Source organism: Mauremys mutica, chromosome 11, assembly GCF_020497125.1.
Source record: "Mauremys mutica isolate MM-2020 ecotype Southern chromosome 11, ASM2049712v1, whole genome shotgun sequence".
Taxonomy (NCBI): Eukaryota; Metazoa; Chordata; order Testudines; family Geoemydidae; genus Mauremys; species Mauremys mutica.
This window is the reverse complement of record NC_059082.1, coordinates 50657488-50678786: the sequence shown is the minus strand read 5'-3', so window position 1 is coordinate 50678786 and position 21299 is coordinate 50657488. Positions and strand designations below refer to the sequence as shown.

Sequence of the window (21299 nt, the reverse complement as noted above, 5' to 3'; positions counted from 1 at the left end):
TGCTACAGTGCCTATAGTGCAGACATGGCCTCAGTCTCTGAAGCATGAGAGCTACAATCCTTTGTCAATGTTGTATCTTATCTAATGTGATCGTGGGTGTTCTAGTGTGAACTCACTAAGGCCTTGGCCTCAAAAATGCATTGTGGCAGAGAGTTCCACAGGTTAATTATTCATTGTATGTAAAACGATTTCCTTTTATGTTTCAAATGAATCATTTTCTAATCTCACTGGATGAGGGCAGCAAATGGTTTGCACCCAGAGGAACCTAATCTGTTTTCATCCATGTATTCCTGTGCCAGGGTGTAGAGTGAACAGAGATAGCCTTCCCGGTGGGACAAAGCCTGCGTCACTTCCATGTGAATAAGAGGCCTACGAGTTATGTGCCTTGGATTGACCCAAGACCACATAATGGCTCAGCTATGACCTGATCTGAACGTGGCCCCTTTCAAGAGTCACACAAACAGAGAGACTATTGTCTTTGTACACAAATGAGACACGGCTCTCTTCACATGGGAACCTTTCAGCCATTTGGAGCCAGTCAATCCCTTGGTTTTTCCAGTGGGTGTCTTTGAGTGTTAGGAAAAGTCCAAATAGTGGCTTTCTCCAGGGCATGGGGGCAGGGATGGTTTGCAGTAGATGTATCCTCGGGGAGTGAAGCTCAGCTGCCTCCCCAAAATATATTTTTGTTCAGGGTCTTGTGCTCCCCTCCATAACTCTGCATGGAGGCACCGTACACCCCCACGTCCATCCTGAACACTGGCTCCGCAGGAGACTCCATTGAGCAGTGGCTGTCAGAGTCATGGGGCTGTCTTAGCTTGGACTGTTCCCCCTTCTGTGCTACAGGACCTCACCGTAGGGCTCTGGGAACAGCTGTGATGGGGAGAGCTTCTGGCTGCACAGCTGGTACATCGGCCATGCTGTGCAGGGCCCCACGGGATCCGTAACAGCATCTCCCCCAAGATCCATTCGGGTCTGACGGGACCCAGGGGTTAAAGGAGTGAAACACACTTCTTCTTCCATTATCTGTCCCACAGAAGAGAATGTGCCAGGAACTCCACAGCATTTCCTCTGCCTTATGGGTTAAAGGGGCCTTTGTTTCCTTTTATTTTCTCCAGTCAACCAACTAATTTGCCTGAAGATCACCAGCGTATGCACAGTCTCTCACGGCCAACTTACTAGCCCTCCTCCTTGGATGCTAGTCACTTGGGTGCACCTGAAGGGTGGGGGCTAAAGCATTTGATTGCATCAATCTCCCCTGTATTTACACAGACCTCCATGACAGCCCTCAGCTGTTTAAAGCCAGTTAGGGCTCAGGCCTGCAGCCTGTGCTCAAGCAAGTACAGCGGCCCCATTGAAGCTCATGAGAGAAAGGTTTGCAGGATTGGGCCCTAAATTGCTCATTACAGCCACGTCTTAATTCTTCAATCAGCATGTAAAATCTGAGAGTTCAGGTCTGAGAAGCAGCAAATAAGCCTAACGTGAAATGACTGCATCGAGGCAGTGGTGGCCAGGGCAAAGGAGTCAGGGGAGCCCTGTATTCTATTCCCATCTTCTCCCCAGTTTCACCTGGGAAAGAATCACTCACTGCTTTTCTGTTGCCTGAGTTTTCCCATCTGTACCTCCTTTATGAAGTACTTGAAAGTCTACGGATGAAAAGCTTTGTACACATATAAGGGTCAGATCATCTTCTGGTGTAATCTGACTTATCTCCATTGACTTCAATGGGCCTATACTGATTTACACCAACTGAGGGCTAAAGTACTACTGAGAGCTGAAATTTTAGGTCAATGCAGAAAAACTACATAAAAGGAATGAACAAATATGTAAATAAAACCACTGGGGACCGGATTTTTTTGTTAATGTTGCTTTGGGAAAGCAAGCCACCCATTCCTAATAATGATACTTTGCCCTTCTGATCTTCGAGCACTCAGCAAACATGACCAAATTAAGCTTCCAAACGCCCCTGGGAGCTGGGAATTCCTACACTCCTGATGCAAATGGAGAAACTGAGGCACAGTGGGCTGAAATTACTTGCCCACAGTTGAAGTGTAGGATTAGGAACCAGGTGTCCTGTGTCCAGATTTCTGACTAGGCCACATTGCCCCCCAGGTCATGACTGATGAAAACAGCATTTCCCCTATTTATATTCTGACACTCTCACAAACAATCTGTTTAACACAATAGAGAAATTCTCCCATTCCATAGTACCCCTATAGACACTGGGGTGAGGTGTCCTGTATGTAACCTTCACCACTGGGCACCTAAGTCTCACCCAGCTCTGCCCTTTCTCCATTCCAGGAGAGACTTATTAAGCCGCTAGGAACCAGCTTTTGGCTGCTGTTTAACCCTTTGAAAGCTCAGTGGCTACTTTGCTAACATGTTGTTAGTATGGGACCAAACTTACTGCTCGATTAGACACATGGGTTAGGATGCCAATAGAACTACAAGGAAATTAGAGACAGAGGCTTTAGGTCATCACATTGGGTCTGATTCCCACCCTCCAAAGCAAGTTACTGCTGCTGCACCTGTGTCTTCTCCTTACCCCATGGAGAGCTAAGGCACCGGGGGTTTTCAGAAGGCTGGGTGACTTTGGTGGGTCAAATTCTGCTCTCTGTTACACTGGGTACAATCCCAGGAGTGCTGCAATACCCCGGGCCCAACCAGGGAAAGATTTAGGTTGGCAGCTGTCCTGATTTTAATCCGTGCTCTGTGGGTCATCTAGATTGTTGTTGGGGAAATCCTGTGTCCTCCATACCTAGGGTTCAATCAATCCCCCACTGACGTCAGTTGGAGATGGACTGGCCAGGCCTCTAGCAGGCAGCACATGCACATCCCATTTCAAAAGTGGCTGCTGGGTTTGGGGTGGGGATAGGCACAAGGCTGATCCTAGCCCCAAAATAACCTTTGCAGCTTGCAACACATCATCACAATCGTGCTGTGTCGGACGACAATCTGCTGAAACAACATCACAGTGTGCATTTTGCAATGCAATGGCTGTTTCCACCTCTGAAAAGGGATGGATTTATATGTACATCCAGGTGTTTTTATTAGTTTATGTCCATGCTCCCTGAGTCATGCCTGAGGGCACAGTGCAGTAAATAAAGATCAATTGCACAGGTTTGTCTGTCATGGGGCTACCTTGCAAACATGTGGCCGGGAAATCCCCAACGTCCTGCCTTTGGAGGTAGCTTTTAAGATTATTTGCCTGGACTATTTTTAATGGTTGTATATTAATATCACGCACTGCTTGGCTGGCAACAACTGTTCAGCAGCAGCCAAAGAGGCTTAGCTACAAAACAGAAAACAGAAAACGGTTAAACAACACCAAAGATTTCATTCACCCAGCAAATGCAGAGAGAACAGGAAGGCGACCCAGGCACGATTTCTTCCTCCACTCTATTTCCCCTCGTTCAGTGAGCAGAATCCAGGGCGCCTTAGGTGTTTTGTAGTTGGATAATGAAGCAGAGGCGCCACCTGCCCCTTTAAGAGGCTTGGGGGGCGTGTTGCATACATGCTGCTGTCTCTCACGGCCTCCCTCTGCCTGTTAAAGGGGAATCACTGTCTGTCCCAAGCTCTGCGCAGCGAAGTTAAAGTCAAAGGCATCTTGGAAGAGTTTTGCAACAGGCAGCTCTGGCTTTGGAAGCTCTGGCTAGACCCGTCTTCTGTTAGCGGCCCGCTCCGGGAGCCGGGAAAACATTTCCCCACCGCAACAGTAAAGCTGGGCTCCCTCCAGCCCTGCCACACGATCAGCTGGAGCTGCGGGGCACATGATGTACACGATTACCAGGGGACCTAGCAAGCTAGCCACCCAGAGAAGGACAGGTAAGGGGGGGGCAAATGGGAAGCTGCTTCTCTTTGGTGGGAGCAGGCTCGGCGGGGGGTGCGCCCCTGTTTCTGTCCAGCCAGGAGGTTTTGCTTCCCCTCCCCCGGTGCTGCTCCTCTGAGCTCCCCCCCGCTCGGCTGCGCGCCCTCCTCAAGCACCACGTTGCCTGTGGCAGGGAGTCCCCCGTGCCCCGTTGCCTGCCTCTCTGACCTGGGAGGGCGCGGGGCGCGGAGATGTGCCGCCGGGGGGCTGTGGGTCGTGCCCGCCCTGACCCCGCTGTCTCCCCGCAGGTCCCACGCAGCAGGTGGAGAGCAAGGCGGCGGATCTGAAAGGCCGGCAGCCGCCGCACAGCGCCTGGCCTCTGGCAAGGTGAGCTCCGGGCCGGGCTGCCTTTGGCACGTGCCGCTCCCGGGTCCCAGCTCGCCGGCAGCCCGGCTCCAGCCTCCCGCGGGGGGTGCCCAGGTGCGAGGCGCGGCAGCCCGGGGGGAGGGGTGACCTTGTGCAGAGGTTACCCGGCTTGTCCTTGCCACATGGCTCCGGAGTAGGAGGAGGGGCTGGCGGGGAAGGAGCAGGGGGTGGAGGCGAGCAGCGGACTCGGGAACCGGCCCCGATCGCTACTTCCCCAGGCCGGCAAAGGCCTGCGGGCGGCCAGGGAGAGGGATCCAGGGTGGGGCCGGGCCCGCTGCACGCGGGGGCTGGAGTTGGGGACTGGGGGTGAGTGGTGCAGAGAGCTGGGGGCGGGGCAGGGGGCAGAGGGTGTGGGGGGCGAGTGCAGAGAGCTGGGGGGCGGGGCAGAGAGTGTGGGAGGCGAGTGCAGAGAGCTGGGGGGCGGGGCAGGGAGCGTGGGGAGTGGAGGTGTGGAGCTGGTAGCCCAAGGGGTGCCAGTCAGATCAGAAGCACTGGCAGCCCCCCCTCTTGCTGCTGCCGCCCAGAGTTAGCCTTTGCCCCACTGTACAGGCACACAGGCTCCCCGCCGGGGGAGGGGCAGGAGGAGGGTGTACCGAAGTACAGGCATGGGATGCCCTGAAGCTGAACTCCCAGGGCCTCTGCTAAATTAAGTGCCTGTCTTTCTCCTGCTGCCCCCCATCCACGGGAAGGAGCCATGCTAGCCCATGGCCTGGAATTGCCAGCCCCCCGGGGCTCCAAAACCCCTGTAGGGATAGTGGGGCTGCAAGATTTGGGACCTAGTAGGATATACATGGCCTAAAACTGTGCATTTCTCTTTCCCTCTCTCTGTGAGGCATGAAATCCTGGCCCCAGTTAAATCGATGACAAAACCAGTGCTTAAAGTGGTCTGAAAAAAGTGTGTGTGTGGTGTCTATCATCATCTGGGAGCAGCAGTTCTGGCAAGACAACGCATTAAAGTGCACACCTCAGGGACCCCGGGGAATTAAAAATCCGTGTCTGTGACCTTGCAAACCCCATTCCCTCTTTAAGCACTGGGCATAACTCCCATTGACTTAATTGGGGCCAGGATGTCACCCAGGGGTCAGTCCCAGGCAGGGGAGCCTCTTCAGAAACTTTTATGCTTGAGCATGGGGGATGGGGGGAACCGCCAAATATGGAGGTCATTTTGGAAGTTCATGGCCTGGGGCAAATGAGCCATTACAGGATCAGGTGCAACCCATGGGTATTTTCCCCCCTGCCCTTGCAGCCTGTCTGTTCCTTCATTGCTACCCCCAGCTCCCTTCTGCTTGAAACAACTCAGCAAGGAGAGCTTTCATTGCGGAGCCAAGCCCTTTACAGCCTGGCTCATAGAGGACCCTCCCCAGTCTCTGATTCCCCCCCCCCATTCCCAGATAGTGTAGCCTGAAGATAAGGAATTAAACCCTCATTGTGGGTCTGAAGATAAGAAGGGGTCCAGCCCTCAGGCACTCTGTGGCCTAGGGAAGGGTAATGAAGGTGTATTGGGATGGCCCACCCAGCTGCCTGCCTGCAGTAGGAAATATTTCCTAGTTTCCCAGCCCATGTGAGGGGACAGAAAGGTCAGAGCAGCATGTGGCACTATGATGACATAGCCAGAAATCCAGGCTGGAGGTGGTGCAGGGGCCAGAGGCAGTTAGCCACTGCAATCCACTGGCTCAAGTCACAGTCACTGCCATGTCCAAGCCTCTCTGTTGTCCACACCAGGGAAAAATAGCCAAGGGCAGAGTGGTATTCCACTTTCGCTGTATGCATGGCCCTCAGTTGTGCTGTCAGATCCACCTGGCTGGACCTTGGCCCCCACATGGAGCCCCATGGATGTCAGCAGGGCTCTGTGAGAGCTGCTTTTGTGCCCCCTGCTGGATCACCCACATGTACAGTCTGGGGTACATGAATGCAATGAACCCTTCCATCTGGAAAATTACCATCTGTGAAAGGTGCATAGAACTGGGATGAAAGTAAACTTACTTTACTCTAATCTTATTGCACCTAGATCTTCCCAGCACCTGCTTGCTATGTGGCCTCCCTCTCTCTCATCAGACCTGTCTGCCTGGCCCTTTTCTTCCCAATCTCTCTCCAGAATGGACTCCCTCACCAGACCAGATCATTCAAAATTCCACACAGCAAAAATGCAATAAGAAAACCTTAGGGCTGCACAGCTAAGCACTCGAAAGTCAGGATATTGCAACATTGCTATTGTACATACAGCCTTAACGCTTCCCTATTGGGAGTAAGCATTACTATACTGTTTTTTAATTACATGCTCACATGCTATTTGTCAAATAATGAACAAATTAAATCAGACAGTATTCCCATTTACAAACAGCAGAACTATATTCACTCTTAACCAACCATAGCATGTACTGTAAAAGTTCTTCAGAAATAACCCCTTGTTGGAATGATTAAACACAGATTTCTGGTGATGACATAGCCATCAGATCTGACTTTTATTCTGTAGCTGCCAATGAAACAGAACTAAGAGTGGGGGGAGAAGTTTCACTTAAAGGCCAAGGAAACAGCAGATCTATTCAGATTGGTCTGAGGTGGGGGAGGTGTGTGTACACACCTCCAAATAGTAACAGGTAGATTAGTCTATAGATGATATCCTCAGTTCCTCCGCTTATCAATTCTCTGGTGTGGTGCGAATCTTCATTTTCATGATGGGCTGTATATAGTGGGGCTCTGATTATTCCCTGGCAGATAGTGTTGTCTACTTTGGGAAGCTCTCAAAACTTTTCATAGATCAGGCCATACCTTCTTACAGAGATTGTCTAGTGAGTACTTTCCCTCCCATTCACCCAGTTCCCTCTGCCCTCCCATTCAGGATCGCATAACACCACCATGGTAATTGCCTGCATAAAAAATTAACATGTGGGGTGGTGGTTGTTCTCTTAGTGCAGTGTAGCAGCTGGAAACAGGGAAAAGCACCATGGGACGAACCAACTTTCCACAAGCCACCAGTAAGTGCTCTGCAGATCACCGGTTGGGAATGACTGGTCTGTTTGTTTCTGTTCTTTCCACCATATGGGTAATAGATAATAATTATATCTAGGGGATTATACTCTAGGGGAAACATTATAATATATTTAATAGAAAAAATCCATCTTTGGAACACTTTAGACATTGCACTGCTAGGATAGCATCAGAAGACTATATAATATAGTTACTGTAAAAGCATTGCAGCCAATGGAATTTCAGTATGCAAAAGAGCCATGTGATGATTGGGCTGATGTTAAGCCCACTGATTACAACGAACGGCCTCCTGCCATGCTCCTCTTTCCAGGTGGAGAGTGCCCCTGATTTCCCACTGAAATCAACAGGTTGATTTCACCTGAGCACCTTGCAGGATTGGCCTTTTATCCCTATATTGTCTCTAATCCCAACCCCATTGTAATCAGTGGAATGGTCTGTAATAATCCTCTGCACTTTCCATTCAAGGACCTCAGTAGCACCTGGACCTGGTGAATTCAGCTCCCCAACACCTTCTTAAAATACATATTTTGGCAATGACAAATAAGCAGCCTGTATTATCATTGAATGGCAGTAGAGGCAGATGCAAACCTTTGATCAGCTCTGTATGATGTGCATTATCAAATATTTATTATTGCTACATTGTGGTAGATGAAACTGTGTTGGGTTTTGCTCATCTGGCTTCAGTGGAGGTAGATTATTCTTGGATTTCACCACTTAATATATTATTTCACTTAGAGCCTATTGAACAAACCACAGCCTTCATTAACCATGAAAGGCTGTTTCTCATTTTGACCAGACTTCAGTTTAACTCATAGCCACAAGATTCTCCCATCAAGATGACCTGTGTTTGTGCCCTTTTAGTTTGCTTCTTTATGGTATACAGTGGCGGTCTGGAAGGGTTTGATATTTGTTGTTGTCAGGAACATCAATCTTCCTGTTTTTGCTGGAGAACTCCTTGGATGACACAGTGCTATAGTTGGGAACTTTCTCTGCTCTTAACTGAAAGGGCTGGAGGTGCTGAATAGGAGTTAAAACAAGAAACAGAGGTTTATATAGTCTTTCCCTCTCTATTAATCAGTTTTCATTTCTTTGCTATTTTCAGTGTCACAATCCTAGTAGAGCTCTAGTCATCCATAGAATCTCCCAGGGCAGACAACGCCTTGGTGTCTAATGTGAAAATCATGCAGATTGGCAGTAGAGGGAACCCTAAAAATCTCAAAACATATTTCTGGCCATTTTTCTCCATCCTCAAGAACCAAACAAGAAAAGACGCATAAGCTCCATTCCCCCCCACCCCTTTGTCAGTTGTCTTTCACACATTAAACAATATGATTGTTAAACATTTACTGTCTTTAAAATTGCAAGTCACTTATTTACCATCCTGGCTGTAACATTCACACTGTGTTGAATGTTGTACAGAATGCAATTTTCCTTTGGCATTCTGAGCACCCTCCTCACTGGCTCATATGGCATTGCTTAGGTTGTGTTATGGCACTGCAGATTCATCAAGGCAGGGGAATAGCTCCCAGGGGCAGACAATGGAGCCAAGAATAGACTAGCAGTATTTTGTGAGACTTGGTCAGACAGGGTCTCAAGCACTTTTCAGGACTGACAGTCTCAAATAGTGACAGGGCAGGTCCTGGCCTTCAGGTCACTAACTGAGGCCTTGAGTACGGTGGAATTTCTAGACTCAGGGAACTATGAGAGCTGGTGAAATTGGAATTTCTGCCCGATCAGAAATTCTGATATTTCAAAATTTGTTTTTGTCCCAAATCAGGACGAAAAATTGAAATAAGGAGATTTTTCCCAGAACAGCAAATTTTGAAACAGCATTTTCCATCAAATTCCCAGTCAATTCTAGTAGCTATGCTGGTTTAGACCCTTCTTACACACTTGGTGCATTTGTGAAAAGTGTGGTCTGATGCAGCTACTCCAGTTTCAAACACATTACCCCAATGTCTTTCCTTCATTGAGCCCTCCACCTTCTAGGATCTATGGGGAAAAATAGCATGTGATCATGTAACTCATGACTGTACCATAATGCATATGCAGAAGGGGCCAAATTAAGGTTGCGTGGGCAACCTTAGTTTTGGCACGTCTTATCTTCTGAATGCATGACTTAGCAACCTTTATGTTCTTGTAAGATAGCATGTTTGTGTGTAATTTCCTAGGTTTAAAAAAAAATTAAACTGAACTACCCCCAGAAATACCATCAAGTGGTATCATATTTAGTCCTACGTGGTTTATCAGCAGGATTGGACCCTTTAGATGTACTGCACAAACCTCTGCCACTGAGCTAATGAGGTAACTGATAGCAGTGGTAGGTTGTTATCCTCTACATCGGTCCAGCACTAAAAAGGTATGGGACACTTTGCCACTGGGTTTCACAGCATAGGAATTGAGAGACTCAGGAATTGTGGGTTCCATTCCATGCTTTGGAGGGGACTGTGCTTTAGGGGTCACAGGCTCTTCTGCCCATTCCCCCCAACCAGCTTCCTTTTCCAAGTCCCACTCCTCAGGCTTCTCCTCCCAGTCTCCTTACCCAGCATGTCCTAGTCTCCCCCTCTGGGCGCCCCAGTTCCAGTCTCCTTGTCCGGCCAGTCTCACTTTCCCACCTCTCGGTTCCTCATCCAATCTGTGTCTCACCCCGACCCCAGCTTCTGGTCTCCCGTCCCCATTGGATCCTAGTCCCAGTCTTCCTTCCTGGGCTTCTCATCCAATCTCAGTGATCTCCCTGCAACCCTGGTTCCTTGTCCCAGTCTCTGCCCGGCCAGTCCCAGTTCTCCCCTTCCACTCCAGCCCCTTGTAAGATCTGTGTCCCCACTCCCTCCACTCCTTCCCCCTACCCCACCCCACCGGTATGCAATCCCAGTCTCCCCCCAGCCCACCTCCCAATTCGAGTTTCCCTTTCCCATCCGTCCCCGCCATCTCTAGCCCCAGTCTCTCTCAGCCCAGGCCCTTTATCTCAATCTACTCCCCAGCCACCCTTCCCCCACCCTTTGTCACTTTTGCATTCAAATCAGAGAGTTTCCTCTATCTGCTTGGGCCTGGCAGGGGATCATGGCTCTGAAGCAGAAAGGGGCCCTGCTAAATCTTTTCAAATAAAAGGTCACTAGTTTTTTTGTTTTTTTTTAAAACATATTTTTCCCAAGCCTCATTACTGGAAACATCAGAGCCATTTTGGCTAAAATCTTCCCCCTCAAAATCAGCCTAAGGCAGACACTCAGTATGTGAAATTTCTGCTTAACAGCTTGAAGTTTGGCAAAGTTATAAGTAACTAAAAACAGGAGCTTACACTGGGAAGCATCAGGCAACCTTTACTCTAGGTGGTGCTCCCAGCTCCACCTATAGTAAAATATTCAACTCCTTTGGAGATAACATGTGGAGTGTTATTTGAAATTTGATTTATTTGAGTGCTTCAGTGTGGCTGCTACCTACGCTGATGGCAGGGGTTTCCCGTCACTTTCCTGAGAGGCGGCAGCTTAGGTCAATAGAAGAATTTTCCCATCAACCTAGCGCTGTCTGCACTGGGGGCTAGGTTGGGTCCGGGGTGAGGATTGTTCACACCCATGAGCGATGCGGCTGGGTTTAACTTTTTAGTGCAGACCTGGCCTCAGAGTACAAAGCTCATATTCTCCTAGGGAATGCTCGGCCTGTGACCGTCTCTACAGCTATGGCACAAGAGACAAGCAGGCTGGGTCTCTGGGCTGACTTGGGCTTTTCTAATCCAACCACTTAGGAGCAGTCTGTTTTAGTGGCACCTACAGACTTGACGTATTTTGCCCTCTGGCTCCCTCTACTGGCTTGAATGGGTAGTGACACACACCGTGCCCACACCTCATGCTGGTGCTTGGACAAGGTTAATGTCTAGATCTATTAGACCAAGTGGGGGTTGGGTGTGAGCCGCTGCACAGGGAAGCTGGAAGCTAGCAATCGCAGGATTTCACTTCCTGGCCAAGGAAGGCCAGGGAAAGATGAGGCTCCAGTTGAAATGCCTCTGGCTCGGTTTCTTTTGCCAACTCTGCTGCTCCTACCACGATGGCAACATTTTCCTTCCCAGTGAAAACTCATAATGCAGTGACTCTGCCATAGCAGTGGTCCACACACTGAGGTTCTGGAAAGTGTACTGGCAGAAAGAGTGACCCCGACAGTAAATGATCCAAGTCCCATGTGCTGAATTTGATAATTTATAGCAATAGGCTGTTAGTTAAAGAAAGCAGACTGCAAATGTTAATCACGGTCTTATCACCTCACCATGTTTATATTTCACTAATGCCTAGAGCTTCCACCTGAGCTCAAGGCACCATTGTGCTGGGTGCTGGACAGATAAAGGGACAGGTGCTGTCCCAGAGAGCTAATCTACATAGAGCTGAAGGAAGGGGAAATTGAGGGACAAAGAAGCAAAGTGACATGTCTCAGGCTGTAACAAATAGAACCCAGGAGTCCAGACTCCCAGTCCCAGTCTCCGGCCACAAAATCCACTTCCTCTCATTACACCCTGCCCCCTGCCTACAGCTTGCTGGCTCTGGATGCAGAGAGATCTGTCTTTTCAGCCTCTGATTTTGTCTCTTTGCCTCAGTAGCCCAACTCCCAAACTCGTGTTCAACAGAGTGAATGGCAAGAGGCCCCTGGTGACGACACAGCTCACGGCAGCCACGGAGGAGAGCTACACGCTGGCCCACGAGGAGAACGTCCGCTTTGTCTATGAAAGTAAGAGGCCCCTATAGCGGGGTCTGGCTAGTTCAGAGAGAGAATGGAAGCCTCTCTAAACCCCAGTCTCACAGGGGTGTGTCAGTGCCAGAGGTACCCAGGAACTGTAACGTAACAGAGGGGACGCAGGGGTGTCTCGGTGCTGGGGGTTCCCGGGGGCTGTAACGTAGCAGAGGGAACGCAGGGGTGTCTCGGTGCTGGGGGTTCCCGGGGGTGTAATGTAGCAGAGGGGATGCAGGGGTGTCTCGGTGCTGGGGGTTCCCAGGGGGCTCTAACAGACCAGAGGGGACGCAGGGGTGTCTCGGTGCTGGCGATTCTCGGGGACTATAACAGAGCAGACTTGAGACAGGGGTGTCTCAGTTCCAGAGATTCCCAGGGGCTGTAACAGATGGGTGTCTCGGAGCTGGGTGTTACCCCGGGGCTGTAACAGAGCCGAGGGTTCCCAGGGGTGTCTCGGTACCGAGGCTTCCCAGGGGCTGCAATAGAGCAGAAGGGACACAGGGGTGTCTCGGTGCTGGGGATTCTCGGGGGCTGTAATGTAGCAGAGGGGATGCAGGGGTGTCTCAGTGCCAGGGGTCACCGTGGGCTCTAACAGACCAGAGGAGATGCAGGGGTGTCTCAGTGCTGGGGATTCTCGGGGGCTTTAATGTGGTAGAGGGGACATAGGAGTGTGTCAGTGCGGGGGGTTCCTTGTGCTTACCCATGGTAAGGATCCTGTTGTGTGTCTTGGCCCTTCTCTCACAGCAAACTGCCACCTCCAAGACAGCCCTTGTCTCTGCTCACCTGAGGATGTTGATTGGAGGTTTCTTGTGATCCAAACATCCTGCAGCCAGCTTCTCCTTTGCTTGCCCAGACTCTGGGTGGGGATTTGCGGGTCCTGGTGGATAATCAGCTGAACACGAGCTCCCAGTGTGATGCTGTGGCTAAAGGCTAATGCCATTCTGGGAGGCATGAACTCTAGAGTAGGAGCAGATGATTTTACCTTTGTGTCAGTGGCGTAGCCAGGTGGAGCGAACCGGGGGGCGGACATAAAAAAGGCGTCACCCGCTGCGGTGCTTGTACTCACCGGGCGGCGCTCCGGGTCTTCAGCAGCACTGAAGTACACGCTGCCGAAATGCTGCTGAAGACCCGGAGCGCCGCAGCGGGTGGTGCCTTTTTTTATGTCCGTCCCCCCGTTCAGAGTAAAAATTAAAAAGGCGCCAAAAAATTAAAACGGTGCCACTTGTGCTCAGTGGGGGAGCGGCCGCTCCCCCTGCTCCCACCCTAGCTATGGTACTGCTTTGTGTCTGGCACTGGGGAGGCTACTGCTGGAATCCTGTGTCCAGTTCTGGTGCCTGCAGCTGAAGCAGGATGTTGATAAATTGGAGAGGGGTCGGAGAAGAGCCATGGGACTGATCAGAGGTTTAGAAAACCTGTCTGATAGTGACAGATGGAGCTCCATGAGTCTAGTTAGTTTAACAAAGCGAAGGTTAAGGGGTGACTTGATCACAGTCTGTAAGTGCCTACATGGGGAACAAATACTTGATAATGGGCTCTTCAGTCTAGCAAAGATCCAAAAAGGGTCCACTGACTGGAAGCTGAAGCCAGACCAATTCAGACTGGAAATCAGGTGTAGATTATTACCAGTGAGGGAATTAACCATTGGAAGAAGTAACCAGGGGAGGCAAAGGAGGGTTCTCCAGAACTGACAGTTGTTCAGCCCAGACTGGGGGTGTTTCTGACAGATCTGCCCTAGGGCGTGTCTGGGTGCCGTTCTCTGGCCTGCATTACACAGGAGTTCAGCCCCCATGGTCCCAGTGGTTCCTTCTGGCCTCCGACGCTGGGAATGTGTGTGTGAGGTGACGGCTGTTAGCGGTGGGGGAGGAGTCTGCCTGCCCTGCCACATATGGGCATTTGGCAATTCCCTTGCTAAGGGTGTCACCAGCTCCAGGGTGCATCTCCACAGTGCGGTGGCCAGAGCAGCCCAGTGATGTCTCCTTTCCTGGGTCTGAGTCTGGGGGCTCTACGGGCAGCAGCGCTCTCCAGGGCAGGCAGGGAAAGCTTAGCCCTGGGGCGCAGGGGGACACACACCTGTGGGAGGCGCTGCCCGTCACTCAGCAGCAACCTGCCCGCCCCCAGTCAGGCACTGGGGCAGCATCTTGTAGCCTTGGGCAGAGGTGTGGGAGGAGGAGGGAGCTGGGGAAAACGGGGGTGATGGGGGAGCACAGAGGGGATCCAACATACAGCAGAGCTGGCGGTGCCTGTACTGGACCAATCAGATCGCAGGCTCCCTTGTGTGATGGTGGCTCACACCTTCGCTCTCCCTTCCAGCCTGGCAGCAGGTAGAACAGCAGCTGGACGGCAGCCGGCCAGGGGAGAGCGGGCGTGGCCCAGTGCAGTACGCAGAGAAAACTCCTAACCCCGTGTTGACAAGTAAGTGTCCAGGAGCCACCTGCAGGGGGCGACACATACCACGGCACAGGGTGCATGCAGGAGAGGAAGCGCTAGGTGCTGGCTGGTGGACCAGGCTGGCTTCCTAGAGACCAGTGCATCGCCAGCTCTTTACTAGGCGACTCACCAACTGCATTTAGGCTTCTTGGGGGGCGGGGGGAGTGTCTACCATTATCCCCGCTCCCCCCTCCCTTCCTCTCCCCAGCTCCCCCACCTCCCCTTCCTGCCCTCTGCTCTCACCTCAAATGCCTGCTGCCCCCTTTCCCCTTTGGGTGCTGACTGTCCGGTCGCTGGCTCCAGTTGCTTGCTCCCAGCCCAGGGTGGCAGGCATGTGCCAGCCAGACTCCAGCGAGCGTGCTGACAGTAGCAGAGTGGATGTTGCAGTGTGGGCTGGAGCTCGGGCTCTGAAGACCAGCCAGCCCCCCTCAGTGAGAGTCAGTGCCAGTCCCAGCCAGAACAGGCACTCGGTGAGCATGAGTGGGTCTGGCTGTTGTGTATTTGGTTGTCATGGTTTTTGTTGCTATGGCAACTGAGTTAGATTATTATGGGTTAGCTCAGCCAGCTTCAGCCGGCTGAGTGAGCTCTCTGTCTCTGTAAATAAAATGGCGGTTTTGTTAGCTGTCTGCTGTCTGGCCTCAACTGATTTCTTCCTAAACCGGCTCCCCGCAAGGATATAACACTGGCCAGGTGGCTCGCTCCCAGCTGTAGTGCAGACGTCCTCAGGAGGGCAGCATGTTGTTACCCAGGAGCCGGGGGCTCGTCTGCTGCTCTGGAGAAAAGGGCCTTGGGACCTTGAATCAGCCCAAGTCAGCAGGAACTCCCTTCTCTGGTTCTTTTGTAAAATGGCCCCTCTTCCAGCGACCAGATTGGATCAGTGGCACCTGGGAGAGGGGAGCCCCCACCAGCACCGTGCCGGCGGATTGGGTGAGATCTGGCTCAGAAGAAGAGCGCCCCCTTCCGAGTCACCAGCAATGTGTAACTCTGCTCTTGGCCAGATCACTCATGAGCACCATTGACTTGGTCCCCGCTCAGTCACTAGGGAAGCCTTTTGCCAGGAAGCCCAGGGCTCTCCTGGGAGCAGCAGGCAAGGTCAGAGTCCCATGGGGAGCACGCTCATCTCCTCCAAAACTCACTGCGCTAAGGTTTTCACGCCTGGCAGCCCAGTCACATGGCTCCAGGGAGCGAAGGCTGCTGCTTTCATGGCAGGTACAAGGAGACCTTTGATCAAACGTGCTAAGAAGGGAACAGGCGGGGAGTTGCTTCATACTCCCAGCAGCCCAAAGAAAGAACTGGGGGAGCCATGATGCAGGCAGCTGCAGCAGTCAGCGGGGAGAGCAGGTCTGTTGTGCTTGAAAGAAGGGGAGGTGCTCCAGGGCAGGGGAATTATTCCCTCCTCAGCTCAAAGGGGCAGTGGTGAGAGGCCAGGAGAAAAGATTTGCCTGCAGTCCAATGTCGCCCCCGGGTGGTAGTTGGGGGAATTGCCATACACCAGTGTGAGTGCTGTTAAGCTGTGCTTCCTATCTTCATGCATTCTGTTCTAGTCTCTTTCTCTCTTTCAGATTTTGTGCCGATTGACCTGGAGGAGTGGTGGGCGCAGCAGTTTCTAGCCAAAATTGAAAACGGCTCGTAAAAAAACCCAACAAAAAATACAGTGTAAAAAATACTAAGTTAAAGAAATACACTTGTTAAAATAATCCCAGCCCAAGTGACGCCACTGGAAATGGACCACGGCTCCGCCACACCACCCCCAGCCCTCTGCCCGGACAGGGGAGGAGAGCAGCCCACTGTCCCGGCTGGGATTCCTTAAGTGCCAGTGTTCAGACACTTGAAACTCCTGCAGACTCTGGGGCCTGGCGACACAGCTGCAGCGTGGGTGGGGGGAGAGAGGATTGTGCTCCCCCCCTCATCATCTCTCTCCTTTCTGCCCCTTGAGCTTTTCCCCATGGGAAGACAATGGTTATCTGTAGCCAGGACCTTGATACAATAAAGAGCTGAAACTGCCAGTGGATGGAAGCTTGCTCCGCCTGTGGGGCTTTGCTTGCAGGCTCCCTGCTGGCCAAGGAGGGGCAAGAGACAGCAAGGCCCCGTACAGCTACCCACTGCCACTCCAGCTCTGGCAGGCTGGTGGCACCAGACAGGGTCCCGTGTGACTCTGCCAGTTCCTCCACGGAGGGTGGGGGGCATGCAAAGGAGCCAGTGCGTGAATGATGGGGAGGGGCTGCTGGGTCAGAAGAACATTTGGGTGCCTTTGCAGCTGGGCTGGTCATGGGCAACAGGGAGTTTACCTGCAGCTGGTGCCCCTGCCTGAGGAGGAGCAGAAGGTGTCTATGTCTGACTAGGGTAGCGTTTGGCACACACTGTACAGGGAAACGGCTGCCCCATTGCACACTCCCTGCTGGGCTGGTGCAGCCCCTTCAAAAAGAACTTGGTTCATCCAGGCCAGCATGCCACTTTGGGGTCTCCCAGGCTGCATCCTCACAGAGCCGCCTCCTCCTTCCCTAAGCTAAGCACCCCCATGACAAGCCTCTCACCTCCCTCCCCACCCCATACACCACACAGGCATTGCTCCTCCTTACCCCAAACCTGCACACTCACCCCACCCACTAACTCAGGGTTTAGACTCCTCCCGTAGGCACCGCTCCTCTTGCTAGCCACCTGGGCTGCCCACCCCCAATCGCTCCACCAGCCAGGCCTGGCACCTGTGTGATGAGGGGCAGTATCTGAGAGGCACAAAGATGGGCCAAGGCCTGTCTCGGCCAAGTCCGTCTGGGCCTTGTGCCCACCCTGTAGCAGCTAGGGAAGCTGAGCCCAGGAGGAGCCGAGCAAGATCCCCAACTAAAGGCCAGAGACTAGGCAGGATGGCACTGTGTGGGCATAGGCACCGTTTCCCTTTAAATGGGTGGGACCCACAGGGATCCCGCTGCTGGTCTGAGCCAGCTGCCACAGCAGCAGCCCATCAGTGCCCCAGCCAATGCCCCAGGCAATGCCCCAGGCAGAGAGCAGCAGCACCCACCCGCTAGGGCTGAGTTCCAGGCAGCTGCTGGAGGCGTGCTCACAGCGAGTGCATACAGCCCTGCATGAGGAGACCTCATTAGCAGCTGTCCCGTCTCCATTGCCTTGTGCATTTGGCCATCCAATGCTCCATTCCCGGCCTGGGCCTGAGCCTTGCCGTAGGCCTGAGAATAGGCTGGTGCCTGCACAATCCAAGGGCACATAGCCCAATGGCAGAACGTACCCCTTGGGAGGCTGCAGCCATCACACATGTGTACGTACCCTCTGTGCCCAGGGATAGTGCTGCCTAGTGATTAGTGCAGGGGTGGGTGCACTTCCCTATGGCTCAGGCTCTCCTGCTGGGCAGCGCACTCAGCAGCCCTGGGCTGACCGTCCCCAGCAATGCGAAGTATTAGATGAGCCAGGCCAGCCCCCAAGCATGGCGCTAGCTGAGTGACTGGAAAATGCCAGTGTCCTAAGAGCTGCCTGAGAGGTGCTGGCTCCCCCCAAGCTGCTCTGTGCAGCGGTGACTGGCAGCCATGAGGCCCCTTTCTGGGCTCTCCCAGGGCCACCAGTGCGTTGGCGAGTGCTCTGAGCAGCACGAGTGAGGCTCTATATGATGGCGTGCACAATAAAGGACATCAAAGGGAAGCTCCAATGCCTCCCCCACCCCCCCACGCTGTGGGCAGATGCACAGGGAGCTCTGAGATGGGGAGGAATCATGCCTCGGAGGGTCCCCTGCAGCCATGAGCCAGAGTGGTTTGTGGAGGCAAAGCCACGTAGCAGCGGCCCCTGGGGCAGGGGAACCCGATGGTTCAGCTTAGCTGATGTTTGGCTTTGGAAGAGACCTCACACCATCAGTTACAGCCTCAAAGAGCTGGAGTCTAGACCCTGCTCTGCCCGTGACCTGCTGTAAGGCCCTGGCCTGATGGCATCACTTCGCTGCACCTCCAATTCCCCTCCCACTGTGTGGGACTCATCCATTGAGCCTGTTGGGGGAAGGGACTGGGTCCCCCTGTGCAGTGACAGGACCAGGAGACTGAGTGCAGGCAGGGGCTCTGGCTACAGCTCTAACATAAATAATAGGCCAACAGGAGAGGCAAGTGGGGTGTGTTTTGCTTCCTTATTTCCTCACACCCAAATCTGCACTTTGATCCAGTGGATGAAACAATTCCTCGATACAAATCCAGTGTCAGTCATCCCAGCCCCTGCTAATTATCCAGTGCGGCTCCCATGGCCCAAGTCCTCTCCAGGGCACCTTGGGCTGGGGAGGGGATTGTACCTGGCATCACAGAGTGCTCCCGCTACCCCCATCAGCACATACCAACACTGAGGACACGTCTACGCTACAGACTTAAGTTGAGTTACAGTCACCGCAGCAAGTACTGTGGGTTTTCACATCCACACTGCCCTCCTTCTGGGGCTGGTGCGTGTCCTCACCAGGAACGCTTCCATCAACTTGAAAGGGGCAGCGTGGGGGGCTGCCAGCTCCTGGGCTCTCAGCTCTATGTGCAGGTCCTCGCCGGGAGCCTGGTAGCTGCTTGACTCTGGGCAGGGTGCTCTGCACCTGGGTAGCAGCCAGGCTCCCAGCAGGGAGTCTGGGGGGCAGTCTGGCTCAGATCAGGGAGTCCGGGGGCAGCAGGGCTCTAGCTGGAGCCTCCTACCCACCCCGGGGTGAAAGCCTGAGTTGTGAGCCTGGTGCGAGGTTGACAACAGGGAACTTACCAGCCTTTCTTGTCAATTTCACAACTCCAGCAGGCACCCATGAAATTGACAAGAATGACAGATTGGTCTTTCTTTGAGCAGGGGTTGGACTAGATGACCTCCTGGGGTCCCTTCCAACCATGATATTCTATGATTCCATGATTCTACAACAGTGCATATTAGTAAAAGCAGGATCTAGTGGCATTAGCTACACCGACATAAGCCCTACGCCTCTCGTGGAGTGAGGTCAGTGTAGTAGGGCTCTTACATAATTAGGTTGACGTAAGCTGCCTTATGTCAACCTACCTGTGTAGGGTTGACCAGGTCTGAGTCACTAAAACTCTCCCCTTCCACACTTTCTGGGGGGACAAAAAGCAACGCTGCCCAGCTGTTCACCCTGGGAGTTGCTCTTTACAGGCAAGTAATGGGAGGAGGCACTGGTAGGAAAATCCAGTTGATTTCTGAGATGGGACAAGCTTCAGTGCTGCAGCCTGGTGCGCACATGGACACGGCCATCCAAGAGCAACAAGCCCTAGCACATGACATGGTCTCACGCCGCTGCCTCCCTCCCACCACTGCTGCTAGCCTCCTCTTTACAGTAGATTGGTTTCACACAAACCCAGATCAAAATATACAAATGTAGAGAACGCCACGAGCTGGAAACAGACACATGGAAACCGCGGGTGGTACCAAGACATACAGCAGAGAGAGGCACCAGCGCCACCTCTGGGGCTAACTCAAGCTGCCGTAGGCTTAGTTCCTGGCACGGGATCCTGTTATTATAAATGGGCTCAATGCTCCAGAGACCGATGCTGGGCTTAACCCTACGCATTGTGAGCGGATCCAGTGACCTCTGTGGGGCTGCACACCCTGCCTTAAATTAAGCCCAGCCATAAGTGTCTGCAGAATCAGGGTGTGTTTAGTAAATAAGCAGGAGAAAGCATGATGACACCAGGGGCTGATCATTCCAAGCACTGACTCGAAGGCAAAATTCTGCTGAGAACAGATTCTCAGCACCCACATGCCTGAGGGTTGTTTTGTAATGAAAATAAGATCAATTTAAATATTGAGCTTAAAAAAAAAAAAGGCTGAACCTTTATTTTAACTAACTCAATTTTTTTTCCAGATCAGTTCCAGTTCAGCAGGTAGGACAAAATTAGGGTTTAGGTTCAGTTCTGGTTCCACTCCTGGGCTGGAGGGAGATGAGCTGACATGCTTGGGAAAATTCCCTTCTAGAAACACCACTAACATGCACGTTCCTGCACATAGGTAACTGCTACAGCCTGCAGGTCATGCTGAGGGCATGAAGCAGGTGCTCAGGCTCCAGGCCTGTGTTTTGCAAAAGGTGGGAGGAGGGGGTATTTAGTGCAATGGGCAAACATCACTCAAAGGGTTTGAAAAAGGGAGACTCCATTTCCTTGAATTATGAAGGCCAGAATTGCTGGGTGGAGGTTTCTTGCTGCAGATGGGGAGGGGGTTAAAAATCAAAGCACATCAGAAACACTTCCAAGAGCAAGCAAGGCAGTTTTGATGCAAAGCACAAACCAATAGCAAATTGAAATGGAAAGGAGAGCGTGGGGGTACACAGACCCCAATCTGCTGAAGTCAGGCCTTGCACATACTGTTCTCTTTGGTTGAAATCTCACCCCACTGAAGTTTTGCCATCGATTGCAATCGGGGCAGGATTCCACTCTCAAATCCAGCTGGTGCTTATGCTATGGAGACTTCGATAACGTAGCCTTTAGAATCTGATCATGTGGGGCTGCCTTGCCACAAAAAGCCAATGAATCCTGTATTAGCAACAAATGCAAGGGGTAGCCAGGACCCTGGCAATTTCTTAGCCAACAGGTCAGAGAAAACGCCCCTGCCATACATTATTCCACATTTAACTCTACCTCTAAAAATGGCTCTTCCTAGCCAGGCCAGAGATTTCCCCTACACAGTTGCAGTGACAGGTTGCTGTCACTGTAGACAGCAGCCACTTCAGAGCCCCCCCTCAGCCACATCACAGCATTTGGGGCTTAGCGACAGTGACAAGGCAAAAAGCAAAATCTTCAGCCTGAAACCTGCAAAGCTATGCACCAATGCACGGGAAAGCCACCTCTCACAGACACACTGCAATGCCAGACACCACACTGTAATCACCTCTTTGCCCCCTGCTGTCCCACAGAATTTGGGACAGCTCCAGGGATTTTTGGGGGTGGGGTGGGAGAATAAAGCAAGCAGCTTACTCCAGCAGAAATCA

At 52.3% G+C, this 21299-nt stretch overlaps 1 protein-coding gene and 1 long non-coding RNA gene across 4 annotated transcripts; one reads left to right on the top strand and one right to left on the bottom strand.

The window, feature by feature from the left end:
• The first annotated feature begins 3511 nt into the window (after positions 1-3511).
• Positions 3512-16362, top strand: MCRIP2 (MAPK regulated corepressor interacting protein 2). Of its 3 annotated transcripts, none has more exons than XM_044980224.1 (5): positions 3512-3822; positions 4114-4192; positions 11799-11929; positions 14240-14341; positions 15901-16362. In XM_044980224.1, exons 1-5 carry the CDS (start codon positions 3768-3770, stop codon positions 15987-15989), a joined length of 456 nt encoding a protein of 151 aa, XP_044836159.1. In that variant the 5' UTR covers positions 3512-3767; the 3' UTR covers positions 15990-16362. The 3 variants fall into 3 exon arrangements, with proteins under 3 accessions (XP_044836159.1, XP_044836160.1, XP_044836161.1); XM_044980225.1 differs by having other exon boundaries at positions 3514-3822; positions 11802-11929; XM_044980226.1 differs by having other exon boundaries at positions 3520-3822; positions 15919-16362.
• On the bottom strand, positions 6672-14848 carry LOC123344243. Its single transcript, XR_006572490.1, has 3 exons — positions 14600-14848; positions 12630-12886; positions 6672-8236 (listed from the first exon to the last, which is right to left on the bottom strand). It is a non-coding gene; the product is annotated as an uncharacterized LOC123344243 (long non-coding RNA).
• Positions 16363-21299: the final 4937 nt, after the last annotated feature.

What these genes read in the sequence shown, in the direction of transcription:
- MCRIP2 (XM_044980224.1), top strand. Translation starts at nt 3,768, where the DNA reads ATGATGTACACGATTACCAGGGGACCTAGCAAGCTAGCCACCCAGAGA. An exon ending in AGCCACCCAGAGAAGGACAG is followed by an intron (nt 3,823 to 4,113) that starts GTAAGGGGGGGG and finishes GTCTCCCCGCAG; the next exon opens with GTCCCACGCAGCAGGTGGAG. An exon ending in AGCGCCTGGCCTCTGGCAAG is followed by an intron (nt 4,193 to 11,798) that starts GTGAGCTCCGGG and finishes TCTTTGCCTCAG; the next exon opens with TAGCCCAACTCCCAAACTCG.